Source organism: Beta vulgaris, chromosome 3 (genome assembly GCF_026745355.1).
Source record: "Beta vulgaris subsp. vulgaris cultivar EL10 chromosome 3, EL10.2, whole genome shotgun sequence".
Lineage (NCBI taxonomy): Eukaryota > Viridiplantae > Streptophyta > Magnoliopsida > Caryophyllales > Amaranthaceae > Beta > Beta vulgaris.
In genome coordinates this window covers 54,775,023-54,797,223 of record NC_079204.1, presented here as the reverse complement: position 1 = coordinate 54,797,223, position 22,201 = coordinate 54,775,023, and the positions used below count along the sequence as shown (strand labels likewise).

At 35.0% G+C, this 22,201-nt stretch overlaps 3 protein-coding genes across 3 annotated transcripts; all 3 read right to left on the bottom strand.

Moving 5' to 3' along the window:
- Nucleotides 1–1,764: 1,764 nt before the first annotated feature.
- Nucleotides 1,765–3,257, bottom strand: LOC104889739 (disease resistance protein RGA2-like). The gene has a single exon (XM_048640608.2). It carries the CDS (start codon nucleotides 3,250–3,252, stop codon nucleotides 2,173–2,175), a length of 1,080 nt encoding a protein of 359 aa, XP_048496565.2. The 5' UTR covers nucleotides 3,253–3,257; the 3' UTR covers nucleotides 1,765–2,172.
- Nucleotides 3,258–6,497: 3,240 nt separating this feature from the next.
- Nucleotides 6,498–8,442, bottom strand: LOC125495429 (uncharacterized). Its single transcript, XM_048640004.2, has 5 exons — nucleotides 8,133–8,442; nucleotides 7,859–8,044; nucleotides 7,654–7,764; nucleotides 7,316–7,557; nucleotides 6,498–6,599 (listed from the first exon to the last, which is right to left on the bottom strand). The coding sequence occupies exons 1-4, from the start codon at nucleotides 8,402–8,404 to the stop codon at nucleotides 7,491–7,493; spliced, it is 636 nt and encodes a 211-aa protein (XP_048495961.2). The 5' UTR covers nucleotides 8,405–8,442; the 3' UTR covers nucleotides 6,498–6,599; nucleotides 7,316–7,490.
- A 7,938-nt stretch (nucleotides 8,443–16,380) lies between these two features.
- LOC125495783 (putative disease resistance RPP13-like protein 1) lies at nucleotides 16,381–18,509 on the bottom strand. Its single transcript, XM_048640607.2, has 2 exons — nucleotides 18,038–18,509; nucleotides 16,381–17,951 (listed from the first exon to the last, which is right to left on the bottom strand). The coding sequence occupies exons 1-2, from the start codon at nucleotides 18,507–18,509 to the stop codon at nucleotides 16,381–16,383; spliced, it is 2,043 nt and encodes a 680-aa protein (XP_048496564.2).
- Between the last annotated feature and the right edge of the window lie 3,692 nt (nucleotides 18,510–22,201).

The window sequence follows — 22,201 nt, the reverse complement described above, 5'->3', positions numbered from 1 at the left end:
AGTTGATGATGAAATTGTTCATTTTTAATTAATTAAGGTTTTCAGTATAAATTATGTTTTATATTGAAGAAAAATGCCAACTATCTATGAGCATAACAGAGGAAAGGGAGGTTAAGGCCTAAGGGTGTTTGAATTCATCTTTAGTCTAGATATTCAAATCTTAATTTACATGAGTTAGTTCTCATCATAAGGCATTATTGAATTAGCCTTACACAGAATGATGATGATGATGCATAGTGCATTACACAGAAGGTACCGATTAGAGGTTACAGAGGTGTAAATGTAATTGGCCTTTTTTTTTTTTATAATTAGCAAGGACTAATGTTAATGTAATTGGGCTTTTTTTTTTGGTTCAATAGATTAAGGATTTGTCAACCTCTATGTGAATGCACGTTGACTGTGAATGAAAGAATGGTAGTACTACCAAATGTAATTTTGGCATTCCACAAATTTGGTTCAAGACGCAAATAACAACCAAAGGAATGATAATCCTAGGTATTAAGTTTTTAACTCAAGGTACTAAGTTTTTAACTCAAGGTACTAAGTTTTTAACCCCAACCAATTAAAATATAGGGTAAGAGTGGTCATAGTACTCTAAGGGTGAAAAAAAAACTTAGAGTCCCCAATTAGTGAAAAATACTAAAACTTAGGGCTCGTATTTATGCTTAACTCTGATTCTTGAATATCTAATCTAAAATTTATACATAGATTAATGATTATTATAGGATATTGATGTGGATTTGATTTTTCAGATATTAGATACTTGATCCAGTATTCAGAATAGAGCACTGTATCAATGTATTATGGGGTCTTATTTTAACAATTTTACTGCAAAAGAAAATAAAACAAAAAGTCGGTCACATTAGTCGGTACAATATATTGCTAATGACAGTAGCTGTAGCTAATTGAGAGTTCACAAACAAACATTCAAAAAAATTATGCTGTATGTCGGATTTCCAGTAGCAGCAGATCTGAAATTTTTGGATGTTAGAGATCGGATATATATAGTTTTACGGATATAAGATTTAGCAGATTTCAAAGTGGATTCGGACCTGTTTAGACTGTTTGGACCCTAAAATGTAGGAAAAAGTGTTGGTAACTCATAGTGAGATGTCGAAATGGCATCTCACAAAAATTTGCTACCAAAGTTAAGTCAAAGTGGTGTCAAATTAGAGTCATTTGGTACCAAAATGTGTAAGGTACCAAAATTTTTGTGAGATGTCATTTTAGCATCTCACTATGAGATGCCAATCCAAGCTCAAGATGTAGTTTTAAGACTAAAATTTATTTGGCTTGTGAATGCTAAATGGAGTATATGGTTTTGTAATGTTCAAAGGTTACCGTTCGATACTCTCTCAGTATCTTCGACCTGCAATATTAGTAAAAATTATACCGGTACGGTAATTTAAACGAATCAAACAAGACCTCACATGACTATCTTTATATTTATATATTGAGAAGAATTTAGATGATCTTCTCTAATTGTGAATAGTGTCAAGATTTCAAGTGAGAAAGATAAAACGATACACAACAGTACTTAATACTTTCCTGTGATATTGATGAAGTGTTCTTCTTCTTATTTAGTCATGTAATAATCATTTAGAAAAATTTGCCTTGGGAGACTACTAAAAAGTCAAAATTAGATGATTTTTTGAATACAGAGGATGTCTTTTGGAAAAAAAAACTTGAGGGGCATAAGAGATAAGACCATAGGATTACATATACAAAAGGTTAGGAGACCTTCCGCACGAGGGGCATAAGAGATAAGACCATAGGATTACATATACAGAATACTGCTAAGGATGAAAAATTGAGCAAAGAAGTGAAGGCGTTGAGGGGTTGAGTCTCAAGATATTGTTTAATGCTACATGTAGTATTACATAATGAACAGTTGAGCTTGAGCTCAAAATGAGCAGGAACTTAGAAACAGAAACTGTCCATAGTTGAAGTTTTACCTATAGGCTACATACTGTCTCTCCGAGGAAAGGAAACCTTGTGCTTCAGAATCAGAACAGGCAATTTGAGAATCTGACTTTGAGTTTGCAAGCACAAGGTCTGCTTTCCTCCTTCCCTGCTCTTCGGCCCCTGCTTCGGCCCCTTCTTCGCGTTGGTATATGAACAAATTAGGACTATGCTGACTTTCAACCCAATCTTGAGCCTCCATGGAACAACTTAAGCTAAACAAGGACAATCTTCAATCACTAATGTTTTAAGTGAAGTAGGCATTAATTCTAGCTGATTTGGCAACGATGGAAGTTTGGTGCATTGATTTAATTCCAAATATTCAAGAGAAATCATGTTTGTGAGCTCACAAAGAGCAGCTAATTTTGTGCAATTCTTGATTGAAAGCTTTTGTAGACATGGTAAGTCGAACCTTCCGATGTTGCTCCATATTTCTAAGTTAATCATTGATTTCATCTCTAATTTCTGCAGTGCTGGGAATGCAACAAATTGATCCTCCTCGTAAACAGCAGAAGGATTGAACTTGTTTCTCCGGAAGTGAATATCAATGAATCTAATTCCAATCAATTCGATTAAACTGAGTGATTCAAGTGAAGGTAGCTGGCCTAGAGATGGCAGTATTTGACAGTTTGCACATTTAAAAATGGTTATATTTGTGAGGTTCACAAAAGATAGGTGGCTAATCCAACTTGGAAATGTTGATCCACCATAACAAACTATCCGTAGGTCTTGGAGGCTTGTGTGCGGTTGTAGATAGCTGATCACCTCATGATTTACTCCGATATGTTCTTGGTACTCATCATCAGTCCATCTAAACTCCAACTTCTTGAGTCGTTGCTTAGATATGAGGTTCGCCTCCTCAGCATCGTCTAGGCCAGCAACATTTTCAAGCTTGGAAAGGCAAAGCTTTCCTCCAAGGTCATTCATGTTTCTGAGTTCCCTAATGCAGCAGCCAATTTCTCTACCAACAATAAACTCTGACAAAGTGCGGAGGTATGTTAGTGCTCCGATCCCAGCAGGCATGGAATGTATACGACGAAGGGTACCAAGATCAAGATGTCGAAGGCTTGTTAGCTTCCGGGTGGCTTTTGGTAATGCTAGTAGACGAGGACAATTTTGGAGCTTCAAAGTTTGCAAATTTTGAAGGCACTCTATGGTTTCAGGCAACCTTGTAACGAGTGTTTCAGAGAGGTCAAGGAAACGCAGAGATGTCGCGTTACCTATAGAACTTGGCAGCTCTGATATTTTAGTTCTGCTCAAATCAAGAACACGAAGATTGTGCAATGACATGAAAAAACACAAGGAATGCAATCAACATTAGCCCTATGATCCTGCAACAACAAAAGAGTCCTCATTTTCGTAAATTTTCCAAGAGCCTGAAGATCTTTTGTGAGTAAACACTGCAAAGTAACATGTAAGTGTTTTGTTTCTGCTATAGGATCAATCAAAACACTACTAGGAGTATCAGAGATCACCCTTACAGGATTGATTTTAGACCTTTCAAGGACTTGTTCCGGAATTTCAAATCCAACCATCTTGTACCACATCTTCCCAGTACCATAGTCTTGTTTCAACAACGAAACGACTTCTCCATACTTAGAAAGTGCTCTAAGATAGGCAGCAGCAATTTCTTCTGGATTCTCTTCCATGATGAGATCCTCTGCCATCCATAACTGAATCAACGTATCACCATCAACTTCGTAATCCTTAGGGAAAAGACTACAATACACCAAGCAGTCCCAGCATTCCTATGAGACAATTGCATAATCCTCTGCTCGCGTAAGCGACTTCATACACTTGAGCATATCCTCATAAGCCTCTATTTCTCTAACACCCCAGAACTTGTATAAATTGTTTATGTGCTCTGAATATTCTGCCTTGTACCCAGTAAAATATTTGAGCTGTGTATCATTATCTTTGGCATTCGAACTGAGCGAAGAGTTCTTTGTCCTAATCGGCGTTGATGCTTTCTCGCCGGAGAAAGTGATCTTGGATTGATTCATGGTAGCTGGACAAATTTAGAGGAAAGATGTAGGAGGCTAGGAGTATGTTTTATGAAGTAAATACTGTTTGCCTCTCTTCTGCTTAAACTAATAAAGTGGCAAACTGGCAATGCATAGGATATTATTGTTTGCTAAGTGCTAATAAAGTACGTGAAGTTTCGTTTTTTTGTCTTTAACTGGGAAAATCAGCTTTACTTAGCCACTGCTTTCTAGTTCCCACACTCCAGTTGTAATCCATTTCAACCTTCAATTAGTATACATTTTCACAAACTTTTCAAATTCGATTGAAAGGTGATTTATTTAATTTAATGATTAGCTCCATTTAGTTAGGTGTAAAACATTTTCAATGTAAAAAAAATTTATAATAGAAAACACAATTTCAAAATTAGTTTTAGTTGTTTGGTTCGATGTAAGAAAAATGATGACATGAAAAGAAAATGAAATGAAAAGTAAGGAGGTATTGAGAGGAGTGTACAAGAGAGATAAGAAAAAGGAAGGAAAACAATTTATTATGGGATGTGTTTTATTATGGGGATGTTTAGTCTAGGTGGGAGCATAGTGGTGATGCTCGAGTTTGCATCTTGGTGGGAGCATGGTCTTGATGGATATGGAAAGATGTTGGATCGGGGTTGATTGAGACTTCGTTTTTTTTCTTTGGTGAAAAGGAAGTGAGATTAGCTATGACCAATAATGTATGGAGAGGTGATGGTTTCGGGTATTGACGGTAGGATGTTCTCCTGCTTAACCGATCTCCAGGCGGGAGATTGTTGGGTCATGTGGAAAGGGTGAAGCAAGGTTCGAGGAACAAAATGACTGGAGTGTCGATGCAAAACTTTGAGGAATAATATCTTTAAATCACAACATTGGCAAGTTCAAAATTATCCTCCATTGCAAACAATATAATTTCACAACAAAAATCACAAAAAGACTAAAAATAAGTTTACACCAAAATTTTGAACTATATCTGATTCCTCACATATACTCGCTCCATTTTCTTTTAATTGTTACACTTATACTTTTCACGCATGTCGATGTAAAAATTTGAGGAGTAATATCTCTAGTTTTTTAATTACAAAAATTATAGAAAATACATATTAAGACGAATCTGACAAGATTCCACGTTACTATATTTTTATTCACGTATAAATCACAAAAGATGGTCAATGTGAAATTTGTGAATAATGTAAAATGTCAAAGTGTAACAATTAAAAGAAACGGAAATAGTGTTATGCTACCAAAAATTATCAAACAAAAATTCCATATGTTAGGAAGCCAACATTGTAAAGTCACTCAAAAAGATAAAGTATTCAAATCGTTATGAGCAAAAACTTTCAGTCACTCCAGTTTACCACAAAACATACCACTTCGAAAAAAGCAGTCTTGAAACAATAGCAAATGGACTTCACATCTTATGAAATTCAACCACAAGAAAGTAGACAAGGATTAGAGATTGTTGGACTCAAACTCAATCCCCAATTACAAATTGGACCATGTAAAACCCACACTTTATGAGTATGGTAAAACCATGGCCTTATTCAGCTAAGAAAGCAATAAAAGATAGTATATTAAGCAAGACAAACTAAGCCCTCTCATGAAGCCAAGTTATACAAGTAAGAAACTCTTGCTTAATTGGAAAAAAAATTGAATCCCATCACATCCAATACCAAGGTGATTGCTTCATCCAATGTGTCTTCAAATCCTCATCAAATTGAATTTCTTTTGCTTCCATCTCCGTCAATCTCAGGAAACCCATCGGCTGAATTGTGCTTCTTGACAAGTTTAGAGCGCCTCTGATTAGAAAGTAAAATCAAAGCTAAGTTTTCCGTTAACAAAGGAAAATTAGAAAAAAGAAAAAAAAGCCAATATTATTTTCACAATTATGCTAAACTACACATCAGAAATTTCAAACACAGGGAACCCAAAAAAAAAAGAAGAAAAACCCTTCTAGACTAGCACCTTTCGCGGGTCAACCAGCTTAACTACACAGATTAATGCTTGAGAGTAGGGGAAAATAAAAGGGAATCCCTACTCCCAAGCACAAAAAAGTTCCCCACCACCTCCACCAAACAAGCTTGGTTAATTCAACATGATAATATATATAATATATTATATAATATATATATATATATATAATTATATATAATATATATATATATATATATATATATATATATAGAAGTGAGTTCATATGAGAAAGCATACTTACATGAGAAATGATAATGAATTTTATGCGCTATAACTCTTATGAATAATTGATGTAACTCTAATGAAAAAGTGATGTAACTCCAAAAACAAAATATTTGAAAAAAAAAATCAATTTTTTTTAGAGCAATATAACTCTAATGAATAAGTGTTGTAACTCTAAACCAATCGTGTGGTTGAAATTCATTCTCATTTCTCATGTAAGGAGCATTCTCATATATATATATATATATTTATTGAGAATGTACTACAAATGAAGTTGTAATAAGAACTAAGATCCAAAATAATCATCATTGTACCTATATAACTTGTAAACGCAAACCCACTGCATCACATTTGCATACAATCGTTGGTAAGGTAGTGTGCTAACAAATCTCGAACCTCGCTGATCTCGGTAGTGGTGAAAGAACCCTCCCTTGATTCAAGGAATAGCTTATAAAACAAACATAAGAAAACACATAAAAGATCATTTTAAGTTTGAGTATGACTTCAGTTAACTCTAAAGAAATTGAGCAAAAATTATAATGGAGAAATTAAGGAAATTGAGTTTAAAAAGCCAAAATCGGTCCAAAATAACATTCAATAACCCATAATCGGTTTCAACGCATGTGCGTGGAATTTAGTTTATGTTAATATTTATATATATATACTTATTATAACTATATATGACCTAACACGAGAATAAAAATGCGGGAGATTAAGAAAATTGAGTTAAAAAGGTCAAAATCGGTCCAAAGTGACCTTCATTTATACAAAATGGGTTTCAAAGTATGTGAGTCGACTTTAATTGACTCTAATGGTTATATATATACTTATAAATGCTATATATGACCTAACATGTTGCTAAATGCGGGAAGTTAAGGAAATTGAGCTTAAGAGGCCAAATCGACCCTAAACGACATTCATCTAACCAAAATGGATTTCAAAGCATGTGATTCGATTGTAATTGACTCTAATAGTCTTATATTTATTTATAAAAGCTATACATGACCTAACATGTGGCTAAATGTGAAAAATTAAGGAAATTGAGCTCAAATGGCTAAAATCGGCTCAAAATGACCCTGAATTGCATGAAAGGAGTTCGAAACGAGTGACTAAAGTGGGAAATTAATGAAGAATCTATAACTACTTATTAGATATGTTTATACCTTCTCAAGATCCCCGTCTTCTTTGCGAATTGAGGTTATATCGAACATGAACCTCAACACGTAGTAGCCACACAAATCGGTTCCCGGTGGTTGTCGCGCACACTAATTATAGAATTACATAAAAAATCATGTAAGAGTAAAAAATATTTGTTTTTTTTTGCTAAAAACAACTAGCTTAACTAATATGTATTACCTTCATTGCTTTCCACTGAGGACTCGTTCCCATTACTTTCTTCAACGAACTACAGTTCAATTATTTTCATGTTAGAAGTACGTGGCTGTATGATAAAATTTGCAAAATGTGTTATGCTAATAAGTATTTTAAATAATAAATATACCTATTTATGTATGATTTGAGTTGTAAGGGTCGTGGTGGATTTTGAGCTAAAGAATCAAACTGATATACTGTGTTGTTTTTAGGACAAATCACAAGGAGCGACCAATGGCCACTAAAATCCGAAAAAAGTTAGGAAACAATCGTGTGAGTACTTCTATCATATAATGATTAAATGGTAAAAATAGATACAAGATTAAGAACTATACCCTTCAATACAAGGGGCAAGTATGAAATTCTTTTTTGTAGAAATAGATTTGTCGACACTTTGATGAATAGACTCCTCCACCTCAACTCCGTTAGTCAAACGTATGTCAGCTCTGATCGTACTTGGACATAACCACCCAAATTGTTGTGGTATGTAATTGCGTCCACAATGATCATTTTGGAGTAATCTTCATTGCACAACCAAGTTCGCAACATAAATATATTATTGTATATTGCAATGCAATTTTATATATTTCATAATTACAAATGTTTTACCTCATGAAGACTTGAATCAAGGAAACATTCAACTTCTCTTCGCAAAGGAACTCTTTGATATCAACTTTAGACACCCATATCGATGCATCCTTTTTGTAGTTGAATTGTTTGGAATCCAACTTCACCTCTATAGGTTTATCATCTGAGATAGCACGCGCTTTCTCATATAGCTGTAAGCATTCAGCAGTGAGACAGTCGATCTTTGGCTTCTCGATCCAAGTATCTTTAGATGTGTCAGTTTGGCTACTTAAACCATTGGAATAAGCTTGCATTCCTTCATCCGAATTGGCGGCCTTTGGTCGGCATGAAACCAGCTGCTTCAAAACCTAATAATACATATATATTTATGTACTCAGTAAAACCAAAGGTAAAAACATTTAACTTATTTAGTTAGTTAATAGGTATGAAACAAATCAATATGAATATGGATTCTATATCCTTGAATTTAATTACTTCGTTTGAAAATCTCACCCACACTGATGGCCACATTAGGGGTGATAATGAGCCTGACAAGCTCGCGAGCAGCTCGGGCTCGGCTCGGTCAAAGCTCGGTCAAAGCTCGGCTCGTTGAAGCTCGGCTCGAGCTCGGGCTCGGCTCGAGACTTAAACGAGCCGAGCCGAGCTAGGCAAAGCTCGGCTCGTAAAGCTCGTGAGCAGCTCGTTTATTATTTTATATTAAAAAAAATATTCTTATTAAAAAAATATTTTATATTAAAAAAATTTAATACTAATTTATATTTTAATTTAGATTACAAATTATATATTTTAATTTGTGATCCAACTTCACCTCTACTCCACTAGGCACTAAAGTCCCACATTGGTTAAGAAAACAAGGATCAACCTTATTTTCTTTATAAATAGCTACTATTCCTTACTTCAACTTAAAGTTTAATTTTGTATCTCCTTGGTTGGGAAACAAAAACTATACTTTATTTTCTTCATAAAGGGAATGAAGTATAATTTTAAATAGTTGGTTATTTAATCCTTAAAATATTTGATAATTTTTTCTTTAGCAAAACATGGAGTCCCACATTGAAATTTTAACAATGCTAGGAGGGATTCCAAGTTATAAAAGCATATGTAAACAAAACAAGGGTATAATGAGTTTGTTTTCTTAACAAAACATGGAGTCCCACATTGAAATTTTAGCAATGCTAAGAGGGATTCCAAGTTATATAAGCATATGTAGAATGAGTTTGTTTATCTTAAACAAAACATAAAGTTCCACATTGAAATGGGGATAGTGAGTTTGTTTTTTTTAACAAACCATGAAGTCCCACATTGAAATCTTAGCAATGCTAAGAGGGAAATCAAGTTATAAAAGCATATGATGGGTGAGTGAACAAGCTCACCTATTTCGAGCCAAGCCGAGCTCATTAGTCGAGCCTAAACGAGCTCGCGAGCCGAGCCTAAGCGAGCTCGCGAGGCGAGCCTAAACGAGCTCGCGAGCCGAGCTCGAGCCCCAAATTTCCATCACGAGCCGAGCTCGAGCTCGGCTCTTTCAAGCTCGGCGAGCTCACGAGCCGAGCCGAGCTCGGGAAATTATAAACGAGCTCGAGCCGAGCCCAGTGCTATTCGGGCTCGGCTCGCTCGATAAGCACCCCTAGGCCACATCACATAACCAAATAGAAAATTAATTTCTTTCAAGTGGGATATTGTTGTATTCATTTCAATGTAGTCTATTAAATATCAATTTTTTATAATTATTTCTTCTGAGCAACCAAGAATATTAATAATCAAAGAAACACATTAGGTTGCGTGAAAAAGTGAAGGTAACACTTATTTAGGTACGAACGAAGTACGTAATTATGTATTAGGAGTAAAAAATTGTTGAAGTTAGTAGAAATACGATTTATGGCGTGTCACATTCTATCTAAGTGCCTCCATATTAATTTTTCTTTTTCATACTTGCATCACATGGACTACCCACACAATTTAAGAAGATTTATTAGAGAATAGAATCAAATAGAGATGGAGAAGGCAACTGTCATATTTATTAAATGGCTGGTTCTACTATGGAGATAAAGATGAATTATCTTTGCATGATCAACAGAAGAGTTATAAAAGTACTCTACAAACAATTTTCAGTTGAAGCAAATGCGGAATCCAATACCTCATCATCAATATCATTTGGAGAAGGGATGTCAATTGAATCACGTGCGGACGCAAATTCCTCCTCATCACTCTGAACTTCCGATTCTTTACAATCTTTTATTTGGCCGAATATGGCTCCTTCATTGTTCTTGACAAGTGTATAACCCTGGTTCAATTTAAAAAGTAAATTGAAGGTAAGTTTGACTTCAAAATAAAGAAAGTTATAATTAGATCACTAAGTTTATTTCAACAATTACACCAAACTTGAACAAATTAACAACATCAATCTGATGTAATGAGGAGAGAAAATATAGAGAGAGAAAGAAGAAGAAATTTATTACTCAATTGCTCAATGATTACAGAAGCTTAGATTGCTATTTATAGCTCAGTGAACTAACTACTAACAGAAAGTAGTTATTACAGAATTAGTTACAACTAATTCTGTTATGTAATAACTTAACATCCCCCCTTCAAGATGGACTTGGTGTTGTAACAAGACCAATCTTGGAACTTAGGAAGTGGTGTTGCTCAGCACCTAAAGCCTTGGTCATAATGTCAGCTAATTGAAGAGCTGATCTGACATAAAAGAGCTGAATGAATCCTGATTGCACATTTTCTCTGACATAACAAACATCCAACTTGAGATGTTTAGTCCTTTCATTCACACATTTGTTCTCAGCAATGTGTTTAACAGCCTTGTTATCACAGAAGACAGGAATAGGCTGTGAAGTTGTGATGCACAAATCTTGTAAAATACCATCTAACCAAGCAATTTCACTGGTTGTTTGACTAAGACTTCGATATTCTGCTTCTGCTGAGCTTTTGAAAACAACTTTTTGTTTCTTTCTTTTCCATGAAACAAGAGAACTGCCTACAAATATACACCATCCAGTCAAAGATCTTCCAGTGAATGCACATTTTCCCCAGTCTGCATCACTATAACCAGTAACATTGAAGTCTGTTTTAGAAGAATAGAACAAACCATAATTTAAAGATCCTTTGAGATATCTCAATACATGTAATGCAGCCTTGTAGTGTGGTTGTCTAGGGGCATGTAGAAACTGACTTAGTTGCTGTACTGAATAAGAAATGTCTGGCCTTGTCATGTTCAAGTACAACAACTTCCCTATAATTCTTCTGTATACCTCTGCATCTTCAAGTAACTCACCTTCTTCAAGAGAAAGTCTCAAACCTCTAGGAAGTGGAAAAGCTGAAACAAGAGCATCTTCCATTTGAGTATCTTTGAGCAAATCTAAGATATACTTCCTCTGATTCAACATAATTCCAGATTCATTTCTGGTAATTTCAATACCAAGAAAATACTTCAATTCCCCTAAATCTTTGATAGTGAAGGCTGAATGTAGATCAGTTTTCAACTGAGAAATGAGAGCAATATCATTTCCTGTGATTAATAGATCATCTACATAGGCTACTACTGCTATGAAGGATGTATCAATAGTTTTTGTAAACAAAGAAGTATCACTGGCAGATTGTATGTATCCTTGTTGTAACAAAAACTTGCTAAGTTCTATATTCCATTGTCTGCTTGCTTGCCTCAAACCATATAAGGATCTTTTAAGTTTACAAACCAAACCTGTACATTCTTTTGTGTAACCTTTTGGTGGTAACATGTACACCTCCTCATCAATAAAGCCATGAAGAAAGGCATTATTGATGTCTAACTGATGTAAAAACCATCCCTTTGCTGCAGCTAAAGCAATCAACACCCTGACTGTGGTGAATTTAGCCACTGGACTATATGTTGATTTAAAATCCTTGCCTGCAATCTGCTTGTCACCCCTGGCAACTAACCTTGCCTTACACCTTTCTACAGTTCCATCAGCTCGATATTTAACCTTATAAACCCATTTGGAGTCTATAACATGCTTATCAGAAGGTAAAAGAACCAAATCCCAAGTTTCATTGTTTTCCAAAGCATCCAGTTCAAGTTGCATAGCTTGTATCCATTGTGGTTCACTTTTGGCTTGTTCATAAGAGACAGGCTCCTTAACACAAAGCATTGTGTGTAGATTATGTAATGAAGTAGAATCAAGATGAGATAGACTAGGTTCAGTATGAACATTGAATGATAAAGAGTGTGAAGTGTCAGCAGTTTTCAAATAAGTAAGAATGACAAAATCTTGAAGTTTAGAAGGTAATTTGTGAATTCTTGTAGACTGTCTAGGTTGTGGTATAGAAATAGGAGAAGAAGTAAGAATGTGATTAGTAGAAATAGATGGAGAAGAAGTAGAAGGATGAGAAGAATTAGAAGAAGATTCAGCATTAGATGTATTAGTAGACAAAGGAGGTATGTTAAGAACAGACTGAGTAGAATCATGTGTATGAGAAGAAGATGTATCAGATATAGCATTAGGAATAGGAGAAGAAGATGAAGATAAATCTGTAGTAGGAATGAGTGTAGGAGAAGAATTTGAATTGCCATAACAAGGAAAAGAGGAAGAAACAGATTTTTGTGAGAGATCAAGATGTGATGTTGTGTGAAAAGGAAATACATTCTCTTTGAATAAGACATCTCTACTAAGGATGATTTTGTGCTGTTCAAGATCATATAATTTGTATCCTTTTTGACCAAAAGGATAACCAAGCAAGATACATCTTTTAGCTCTAGGTGCAAATTTATCAGTGGATTTAGAAAGAGGATAACATAGGCAGCCTATGACTCGAAGTTGAGAATAATCAGCTGGTTTTCCCATAAGGGATTCATATGGTGTTTTCCATTTTAAAACAGAACTAGGCATAAGATTGATAAGAAAAGTAGCAGTGAGTAAACAATCTCCCCAAAATTTGAGTGGCAAATTAGCATGAAACTGAATAGCTCTTGCAGTTTCTAACAAATGCTTGTGTTTCCTCTCTACCCTCCCATTTTGTTGTGGGTTTCCAGGGATAGATTTATGATGAATAATGCCCTTTGCAGCAAACAAGGTAAGACAACAATCTTTAACAATTTCAGTCCCATTATCTGTCCTAATGGTTTTGACAGTGGTTTGGAAATGGTTTGACACATAAGCCAAGAAAGCACTCACAACAGGAGCTACTTGTAATTTGTTTGAAATCAAATGAGTCTTGTTTGTGTGCAGTCATCTAGGATAGTAAGAAAATAAGTGGCACCTGAAAGACAAGGTTGCCTATAGGGTCCCAAAGATTTATATGCACTAAATCAAATGGTTTGCGTGCATGGGAAACAGAAAGGAATAGGGCAATTTGTGATGTTTAGCTAATACACAAGCCTCACAATCAATCACATCTTGACTATGAATATCAAAAGGAGTAACCAAATGTTTCATATTATTGATAGAAATGTGCCCTAATATGGCATGGAAAATACACAGATTAGGTTGTACATGAGAAGTATTAACAGAAGAGAATTTCTCAGTAGAGATTACATTTGGTATTGACTTATCAGAAGAAGAAACAACTTTAAAAGTGTAGAGACCAAGATGTCTTGTGCCAAGAGCCTTGACTTCATTAGTCAAAAGGTCCTGAAATAGGCAAAAATCTTGTTTAAAACATGCCATAAGATGATTCTGATCAAGCAATTTGCCTACATAAAGTAGATTATGATGGAAATCTGGCACATATAAGACATCATGAAGAATAATGTTTGGTGTTAACTGTATGGAGCCTGTTTTATGAACTAGAATAACTGTGCCATTTGGTAAACCTATTTTAACTGGTTTGTTCAATGAGGTAAGATGTGTGAACATAGTAATAGAACAAGCCATGTGATCAGCAGCACCAGTATCAATTATCCAAGTAGTAGGAGAATAAGAAGGAGTAATGTGAGCTGCAAATGAGATACCTGCAAAATTGACTGAAGAGTGTAACTCAGTAGGTGAATTGTGAGAACCTCCAGCTATGCCTTGCTGTGCCAATTTGATGTATTGTTGACAGAAATTCACCATTTGTGGATCAATCATAAGATTCGAAGAAGATCCAGGGGAAGAAGAAACTTCCAGTGGTGAATTTCCAAGTATGCCAGATGATGAATCAGTTATAAGAACATTTGCAGCCATTTTACCTTTATTCTTCAAAGTTGTGTACCACTCAGGGTAACCTACCAACTTGAAACAAGCATCAATAGTATGTCCCTTCACTTTACAGTGCTCACAAAACCTCTCAGACTTATCAAACTTTATTTTCTTGAAATCTTTCTTACCAGATAAAGCATGATAAGAAGGTTTAGAAATATTTTCCCAGCATAAAAAGCACTTGATTCAGATGAAGGAAAAGAAGTAGGATTCCTAAGTTGAAGTTGTTTTTCAACTTGTTGCAAGGTATAATAAACCTTGTTTCAGGTGGTAAAGGATCAGTACTAAGTATATAGTCTTCACCTGATCATAGGAATCATTTAAGCCAGCAAGAAATTGAATCAACTTAAGTCTTTGATCACATCAAAGATCTTCTTCAAATATACCACAGGAACATTTAGAGATAGCACCACAAGTGCAATCAGGTAATCCTTCCAATGCATTGAGTTCATCCCAAGAACGTTTCAATTTACCATAATGTTCAGCAATTGTATGATTATCTTGCTGTAATAAAGCAATTGATCGATGTAATTGAAAATTTTGAGGAATATTTGTAGATCCATACCTTTCAGTGATTTCAAGCCATAATTGACGAGATGAAACCACAAACAGAAAATTTTCAGCAATGGACTTCTCAATTGAATTCAAGATCCAAGTCATCACCATATAGTCATTTCGTATCCATTTCTGAAAATCCTTTGAAGTTGATTCTGGCTGTAATAAGGTTCCATCAATGAAACATAATTTGTTGCGAGCAATCAATGAATTCGTATACTCCTACTCCAATTGAGGAAATTACTGCCATTAAAGGAATGAGCAGTCAAAGAAAGAGATGGATTATCACTTCCATGGAGGAAATAATGATCATCAAAACTCAGATTAATGTTCTGAGTAGAACTGTCATTCGAATTTGCAGAAGTCATTGTAACAATTGAAGAGTTTACAGAAGAGAAAAAGAAGTTGAACAAGAAAGAGATAGAAGATTGCGGAAGAAGATTGCGGAAGATAATTGAGCTACCGTAAGCTCTGATACCATGAACAAATTAACAACATCAATCTGATGTAATGAGGAGAGAAAATATAGAGAGAGAAAGAGAAGAAATTTATTACTCAATTGCTCAATGATTACAGAAGCTTAGATTGCTATTTATAGCTCAGTGAACTAACTACTAACAGAAAGTAGTTATTACAGAATTAGTTACAACTAATTCTGTTATGTAATAACTTAACAAAACTAAACACCAGAAACTTCAAATACTACACAATGTTTTGGGTAACTGAAAAGCTCCCATCAACCATGCTGTCCATGATTAATAACAATAAGCCGTACTAGCTAGTTCTAACTCTTGGACAATGCGGTTGTAGATTCAATTTGTGTCCCATTCTATTTAAGTGCCAAAGCTGAAGTTCGGGGTTTAGACTGAAAAGCTAAATTATTATCTTTGCATGATCAAGAGAAGAGATCGAAATTAAGTACCTGAAAAACCCAATCTGGAGGAGTACCATCAATCTGCTGATTCCGAGAAGCAGGGACAGCTTCGAAGCATCTGATGGACTTCTGACCACCTTACCATCAATCTCTACGTGCGGAACATGTTGGAACTTAGGCCAATCCTGACCTTTAGGTTCACATCGATCTTTAAGCACATTGCAATGTCTTACTATGAGTGACCTAAGTGATGACTTTGGAAGGTCTGGTAAGGAATTTAGTTCTGGGCAATCTTCAATTTCTAATGTGTCTAATGAAGTAAAATCTTCGAGTGTGGGCAAGTTTTCGAGCTCTGGACAACTTAGGATTTTGAGAATGCAAAGGGAAGGCAAAACATTTGATTCCAGATATGTGCAGTCCCAAAGCTTAGTCATACCTTGAGAGTCAATGATTTCAATGATATAAAACTTTTAGTTGTGGACACTTCATGAAAAATCTTCACAGATTTTAACATGGGAAACTCCTGAGGAAAAGGGTTTCGAGACGCCGGAGTTCCGCAAGCGGTGGTAAGGTATCACAAGAAGGAGATTTATTCAATGTATCTTCTCAAGCAAAAGAGGAATGAGACATCCACTTCGGAAACGCGGCAGAAGTGTAGTTCTTTATTACTAGTTCTTCAAGTTATCATGAGGTTTTGGCCATTGAGAACCTGTTCACAAACTGAACTACGTTTTGTCCATTCTAGCTCTATCCTTTTCAGTTTATCCTTTCCACACAACTTGGCTTCTTTAGATTTTTCCTCACTTTCGACATTTTCAAGACCTGTTATGGAAATTGAACCCTGAAGACTGTTCATATTCCCCAACTGTTTTATAGCAAACTCTGGTTCTTTACTCACACGAAACAAAGGAAGGGTCTCAAGATGAGAAAGAGTTCCAATGTTTCCAGGCTGCATATTCATCTTCCTTATGTCTGCTATTTCCCAATCAACATATCGCAAATCAGTCAATTTTTTAAAATCTTTTGGTAATTGACGTAATTTGGTGTCTTTGATTTTGAGAAATTGCAAGTTGTGAAGCTCACACAGTTCATCAGGTAATGTTTCTATAAGGGTATAAGAGATATCCAAAAGTCGAAGGTGTTCCAAGTTATATATGGCATCTGGTATATTGTCAATATTGATTCTATTCAAGGCCAATACTCGAAGATATTTTAGTTTCTTAAAAAGATTGGGAGGTATTTTTACATTTAGATCAGTTTTTCGATTGGACAAGGAAAGCAACGTTCTGAGGCGCTTACATTTGGCAAGTTTCTCCAATAAAGGTTCGTCAATGTCACACAACAATGACAAATGACGAACACTTTCTATGAGAAGAGACGTAGACGAACCTGGAGGAAGCAGCAGAAATATACTTGAAGTGGCTAATTTTGATAAATAATGGTTGAATTTGTGCAACTTATATATTGAATTTTGCTCATCGGAAGGTTGAAGTATTGATCTTTGAACTATATCATTGAATAAGATTTTGCCTGCTTGAACTTGCTCAACGAACCCTTCCGCTGCCCAAAGTTGGACCAAGTCGTCGACATTATAATCATATTCTTCAGGAAAGAGCGCAAAATAAGCAAGACATCTACTCAGATGATGTTGCTTATCTGAATATTCCAAACTCAAGATCGGATAAATGTCGTTTCTGAATTCTTGCAGATCCCACAAGTTGACTGGGGTCCATTCTGCTATTTTGCATTTACCTAGAATAATTCCAAGGAACCTAGCAGCCCCAGGCAGACCTTCACAATAATTTGCCATGATCTTAGCATTACGTTCTAGAAATCGGAGCCGTTCCTTGTCATAATCTTTTCCTTTTTGCACAATCACTTTTTGGCAGTCTTCCTTCAGCAAGGGCTTGAGAGTATATGTAACTGTGCCTAATGTTTCTGAAACTCCTGGACTCAGAGTGGTGACGAGGATCTTTATTGTTATGTTTTCCATTTCACGTCTTTTAGACAAGAAATCATCCCAATCAAAGTTCGGTATGTTCAACAATCTGTCAAACATGATCAGTAACATGGTTTTCTTGTTCTCTAACGCTTTTTTCTTGCAATTCAACAACTCATTGATACTACGTTTACAATCGAAGATGCCATCTTCCACATCGACAATTGATGTCTCAAATTTGTCAATAATTCTTGGGTCATCTAGGATATCCAAAGCAAGCGCCGTCTTTCCAACTCCATGCATACCAACTATACAGACTCCAGTTGTATTACTGGGAAATGAAATTAACTCTTCAATGATTGTGTTGATGTCACCCTGCCTACCTACAAAACACCTTGTTGAGCTGCTCCCCCCCCCCAATCAGGCTGTTTTCCTTTATCTTTTTTTTCTGATTCATCTGTTAGCATCTTCAATTGGGCTATTATCTCATCGAGCTTTTCTTGCAGCTTTCTAATTTTCCAGAACTTTTTTCCAAATATAAACTTTATTACAAAATTGTGCTTCTCACACCAGCCGGGCTTACACATTATATTCATTATATCGTCCATCAGATCTTCAGCCTCATAGCAAAGCTTAGTAAAGGTATCCAACCGATCTTGTGCTACAATTTTAACTCTGCCCTTCAAAAGGAAGGGGTCCACATCTTTAAAATTTCCCTGCGCCGTCGAGATTGTCATTTCTAGCGCGTCCAGTTTCCTCTTATATTTCCTCAATTCATGGATCCTTCTAAAGACGTCGTTACCTATACGAGTCAATAGGAAATTGAAAAGACCTATTACGAAACCAAATTCTGGTCCAATCGCCATAGTCTTTGGTTGATGGTGCAACCTTTGATGGCTTTGACAATCTTCCCTTCTATTTTTTCACGAAACAAAAGACAGAAAAGAAACAAAGGTGTAAAGTTAGAGAAAAGTAACTGTTAAGTTCGGTTGAGATGGCTAAAAGTTAGCATTTCACTTATTCTCTATTACATAAGGGAAGGAGGAGTAACGGTGTCTCTTTTGAACCGACTATTTGCTCCTTCTCTTTCTAATTTACAAAAGGAACTCAATACTAAAATGGGGTAAACAAAGCCACTGGAAATTAATTTTCAACATCACTCAGACTCCCTTATTGAGGAAATTGAGAAAATCACGTTGTAAAATCACGCAAACCACTCAAATGATCAAAAAACTTTACAAAAACTACAAATTAACTTACAAACTAAAACTAATACACTAGGACGTCAATACATACAAAAACATTCATAAAATTCACTTACAAATCATTGTTCTTAATAACCATTCACAATTACATACATACTCACAAAAATTACCTATAAACACAAATTTGAGAATTAAAAACATAAGATTTTGACAATGATATCACACATTCGTCCATCGGCGGTTTGCGAACTTTCAAATAGGTACATAATTCTTTTAATCTTCAAAGTTATTTCACATTAGTCGACTGTTATGTAGTTGAAAAAATGGAGATAATAGCAATTAGTTGAAAAGGGATTTATATAATTAGACTTAAATTTGATTATTTTCATATAAAATCAAAAAAAGATGTGTATGAAATTTGATTCATATATGACACTGATGAAAAAGTTACAAATTTAGTTCTTTTTTTTTTAAATTCCAATATAAAATTTTTGCCCAAAACTTTTGTAGAATATCCATGTTCAGAAATAAATTTTGAAAAACAAAACATATCAAACCTTTTTCGAACAACTTTTGCAAAAATCCATTTTCAGGAAAAAAATTTACATAAATTTGCGGAAACCATTTCATGCGAAATCATATTGTGTATGAAAAATTTGAAAGTTCATTTCACCTGTAATTGAAACTCAAAGTGTTCAAATTTAGAAAAAGGATAAAAAATTAAAAATAATCATTTCATGTGAAATCAGATTGTGTATGGAAAACTTAAAATTCCTTTCAAATATAATTGAAAATCAAAGTGTGAACATTAGAAAAGAGAAAAAATTAAAATGATGAAATTCTTAAATATCTATTTGTGAAATCAGAATTTAAAAGTTAGACAAGAAAAAAAAAATTAAATTTTATTATACTTTTCGTTACAATTTTTGGGATCATAAAGAAATTATTGAAATCCATATCTATTATAAATTTAAAAAATGAATAAAACCAAAAAAAAGAACATGACGATATTTAGTAAAGAACATCATACTGATTATAAAAGAGCATGCGCATACAAGACTTGAGAAACAAAAAATATTCATATTCACAAAAATGAATCACAACATAAAAAGAACATGGAAGAATCTTATTCACAAAATGGAGGTGAACTTAAAATACTAACTTGCATTTTCAGTTTGTTTACTACTTACTATTAGACCTAAAAATATCGTAGCACATATCGCGTGCACAAAAGGCTAGTATTTTAATATTAGATGGATGGTAATACTCTAAAAGTTTGGTCAATTATTTTTAAATGAAAATGGATTTCAAATAAAGGTTTGTGCATCAATTTTTAGGTTAGGCTAAACAAGTATTTGACCTTTTCATTGCATTAGTTTATTAAGTCAATTAAGGTTTATTATTAACATACTCATGCCAAGAAAAAAAAATAAATATAATACATGTCCATTCTATTCTCAACCCTTATAGTGTTTTTGGATTGATATCTTCTCCCAAATAAAATTTTAAATTCAACATTGAAGGAAAAAACTAGAACAGAAATTGAAGAAGAATCACCTAGAAAATTTTCTAGCAGAAGGAAGATCAAACCCCTAAGATGCCAAGATAATTTTGATGCTTGATTATGCCTGTAAAAGAATTCAGAATTTCTAAAACATGCTTGGGAAGGATTTCGAAATATAGTAAAATATGAATTTCGCTGGAGAGAAGAAAAAGGAAAATATGAGTGTTATTTGTCGTAATTTTCAACATTTTTTGGCTTTTGGTTGATGAATTATGGCCCATTCTACATCCTACTAGCTATTAGCCCAGTCCACTTGGTCACTGTCTTGTAATAAACTAGGGTTTGATCTTTTTGTCTAATAGTAGAAAATATCCTCCTAAGAATAATTACTGCTAGCAGTATATATATAGTAGGTTGTTGTCTGAGAATGTGATACAACATATCAACCAATGAAATCACCCTTGAATATGTCGCAATCTTCTATCTTCTCTTTCTTTAGTAACCATGATTTACTCAACATGGTATCAGAGCTAGAGGTTCGAGTGGTGAGGAAAATAAATTATAGGTAGATAGTTCTTCAGATATTTCTAGTGTTGTTGTAAGTTTGGAAAAAAAAAGTTTGAAACTTTATCAAATGCTGACTGCTGGAAAAGAAAAGATAAGCCTTTCAAATATCCACAATTTGCTCTCTGTGAACAAACTTTTGCAATAAGACAAATGTAGAGTGATATTTTACCCAAAATATTGTGTCATTCAGGATGCAAGAAGGCCATAGGTTGTATGTGGTTGTTTAAAACCAAACACAATCCAGATGGCAGGATAGACAGGCACAATGCTAGGTTAGTAATCCTAGGCTGCAAGCAACAATATGGCATAGACTACCAGGAGACTTTTGCCCCTGTAGCCAAGCTAACCATTAAGCCAAGAATGAATCAAGCCTACCAAGTTCACTCACAAGTAGCTAACAATGTTATGTTGCACAAAGATGCTGAGTGTAATGTAGCTAAGAGGATCCTCAGGTACATCAACAACTCTTTAGGCCAAGGCATTCTTCTAGCTTCTCAATCAAGTGCTCATCTCACAACATATTGTGATAGTGACTGGGCTGGATGCCCTATGACCAGAAGGTCAGGTTTTTGCATCTTATTGGGTTCCTCTCCTATCTCTTGGAAGTTCAAGAAACAACATGTTGTTGCAAGATCCTCAACTAAAGTTGAGTACAGGGCCATGGCCCTCACAGCCTGTGAAGTCACTTGGGTCTCTCAACTCTTAAAAGAACTGGGTCTCAAACACTTTTCAACTACTGTCATGCACTGTGACAACAAGGCATCCCTCTCTATAGCTGCCAACCATGTTCACCATGACAGAACCAAGCATGTGGAGCTTGACTGTTATTTCATTCGAGACAAAATTACAGAAGGCATCATCACTACGAGATATGTTCCAACTTCTGAACAGGCTGCAGATCATGTCTTCAGTAAGCCTCTTACCATCTCTCAACATACTCATTTACTATCCAAGTTAGGAGCTCTTTCCGATCCCTCTTAGCTTGAGGAGGAGTGAAGAAAAGAAGGCATACTACCCTCTTTTTATTGTTACTAGTACTACCTACAAGTTAGCTTTGTAGTGTTATTATTACAATTAAAATAGGCGACTGTTGTCTTGTCTTTTAGTCTATTAATTCCTAGGATCAGGTGCTGATCCTTGCACTGCTGTACAGTACAGTTAGCAGTAGTGATAGTGGAGGATTACACCTCCTGTTTTTCTCACTCTCTTTGCCTATATAATGCTGAGATTGTAATAGGATCGTTTAAGACAAATAATACAAAAATATTCCTCCCATTCCTGC

Coding starts and splice junctions, on each gene's coding strand:
- LOC104889739 (XM_048640608.2), bottom strand. CDS start 3,252: ATGTCATTGCACAATCTTCGTGTTCTTGATTTGAGCAGAACTAAAATA.
- LOC125495429 (XM_048640004.2), bottom strand. CDS start 8,404: ATGCAAGCTTATTCCAATGGTTTAAGTAGCCAAACTGACACATCTAAA. Junction 8,045..8,132: donor TTGATTCAAGTCTTCATGAG/GTAAAACATTTG, acceptor TGTGCAATGAAG/ATTACTCCAAAATGATCATT. Junction 7,558..7,653: donor CTCAAATCATACATAAATAG/GTATATTTATTA, acceptor ATTGAACTGTAG/TTCGTTGAAGAAAGTAATGG.
- LOC125495783 (XM_048640607.2), bottom strand. CDS start 18,509: ATGGCGATTGGACCAGAATTTGGTTTCGTAATAGGTCTTTTCAATTTC. Junction 17,952..18,037: donor GGGGGGAGCAGCTCAACAAG/GTGTTTTGTAGG, acceptor GAGTCTGTATAG/TTGGTATGCATGGAGTTGGA.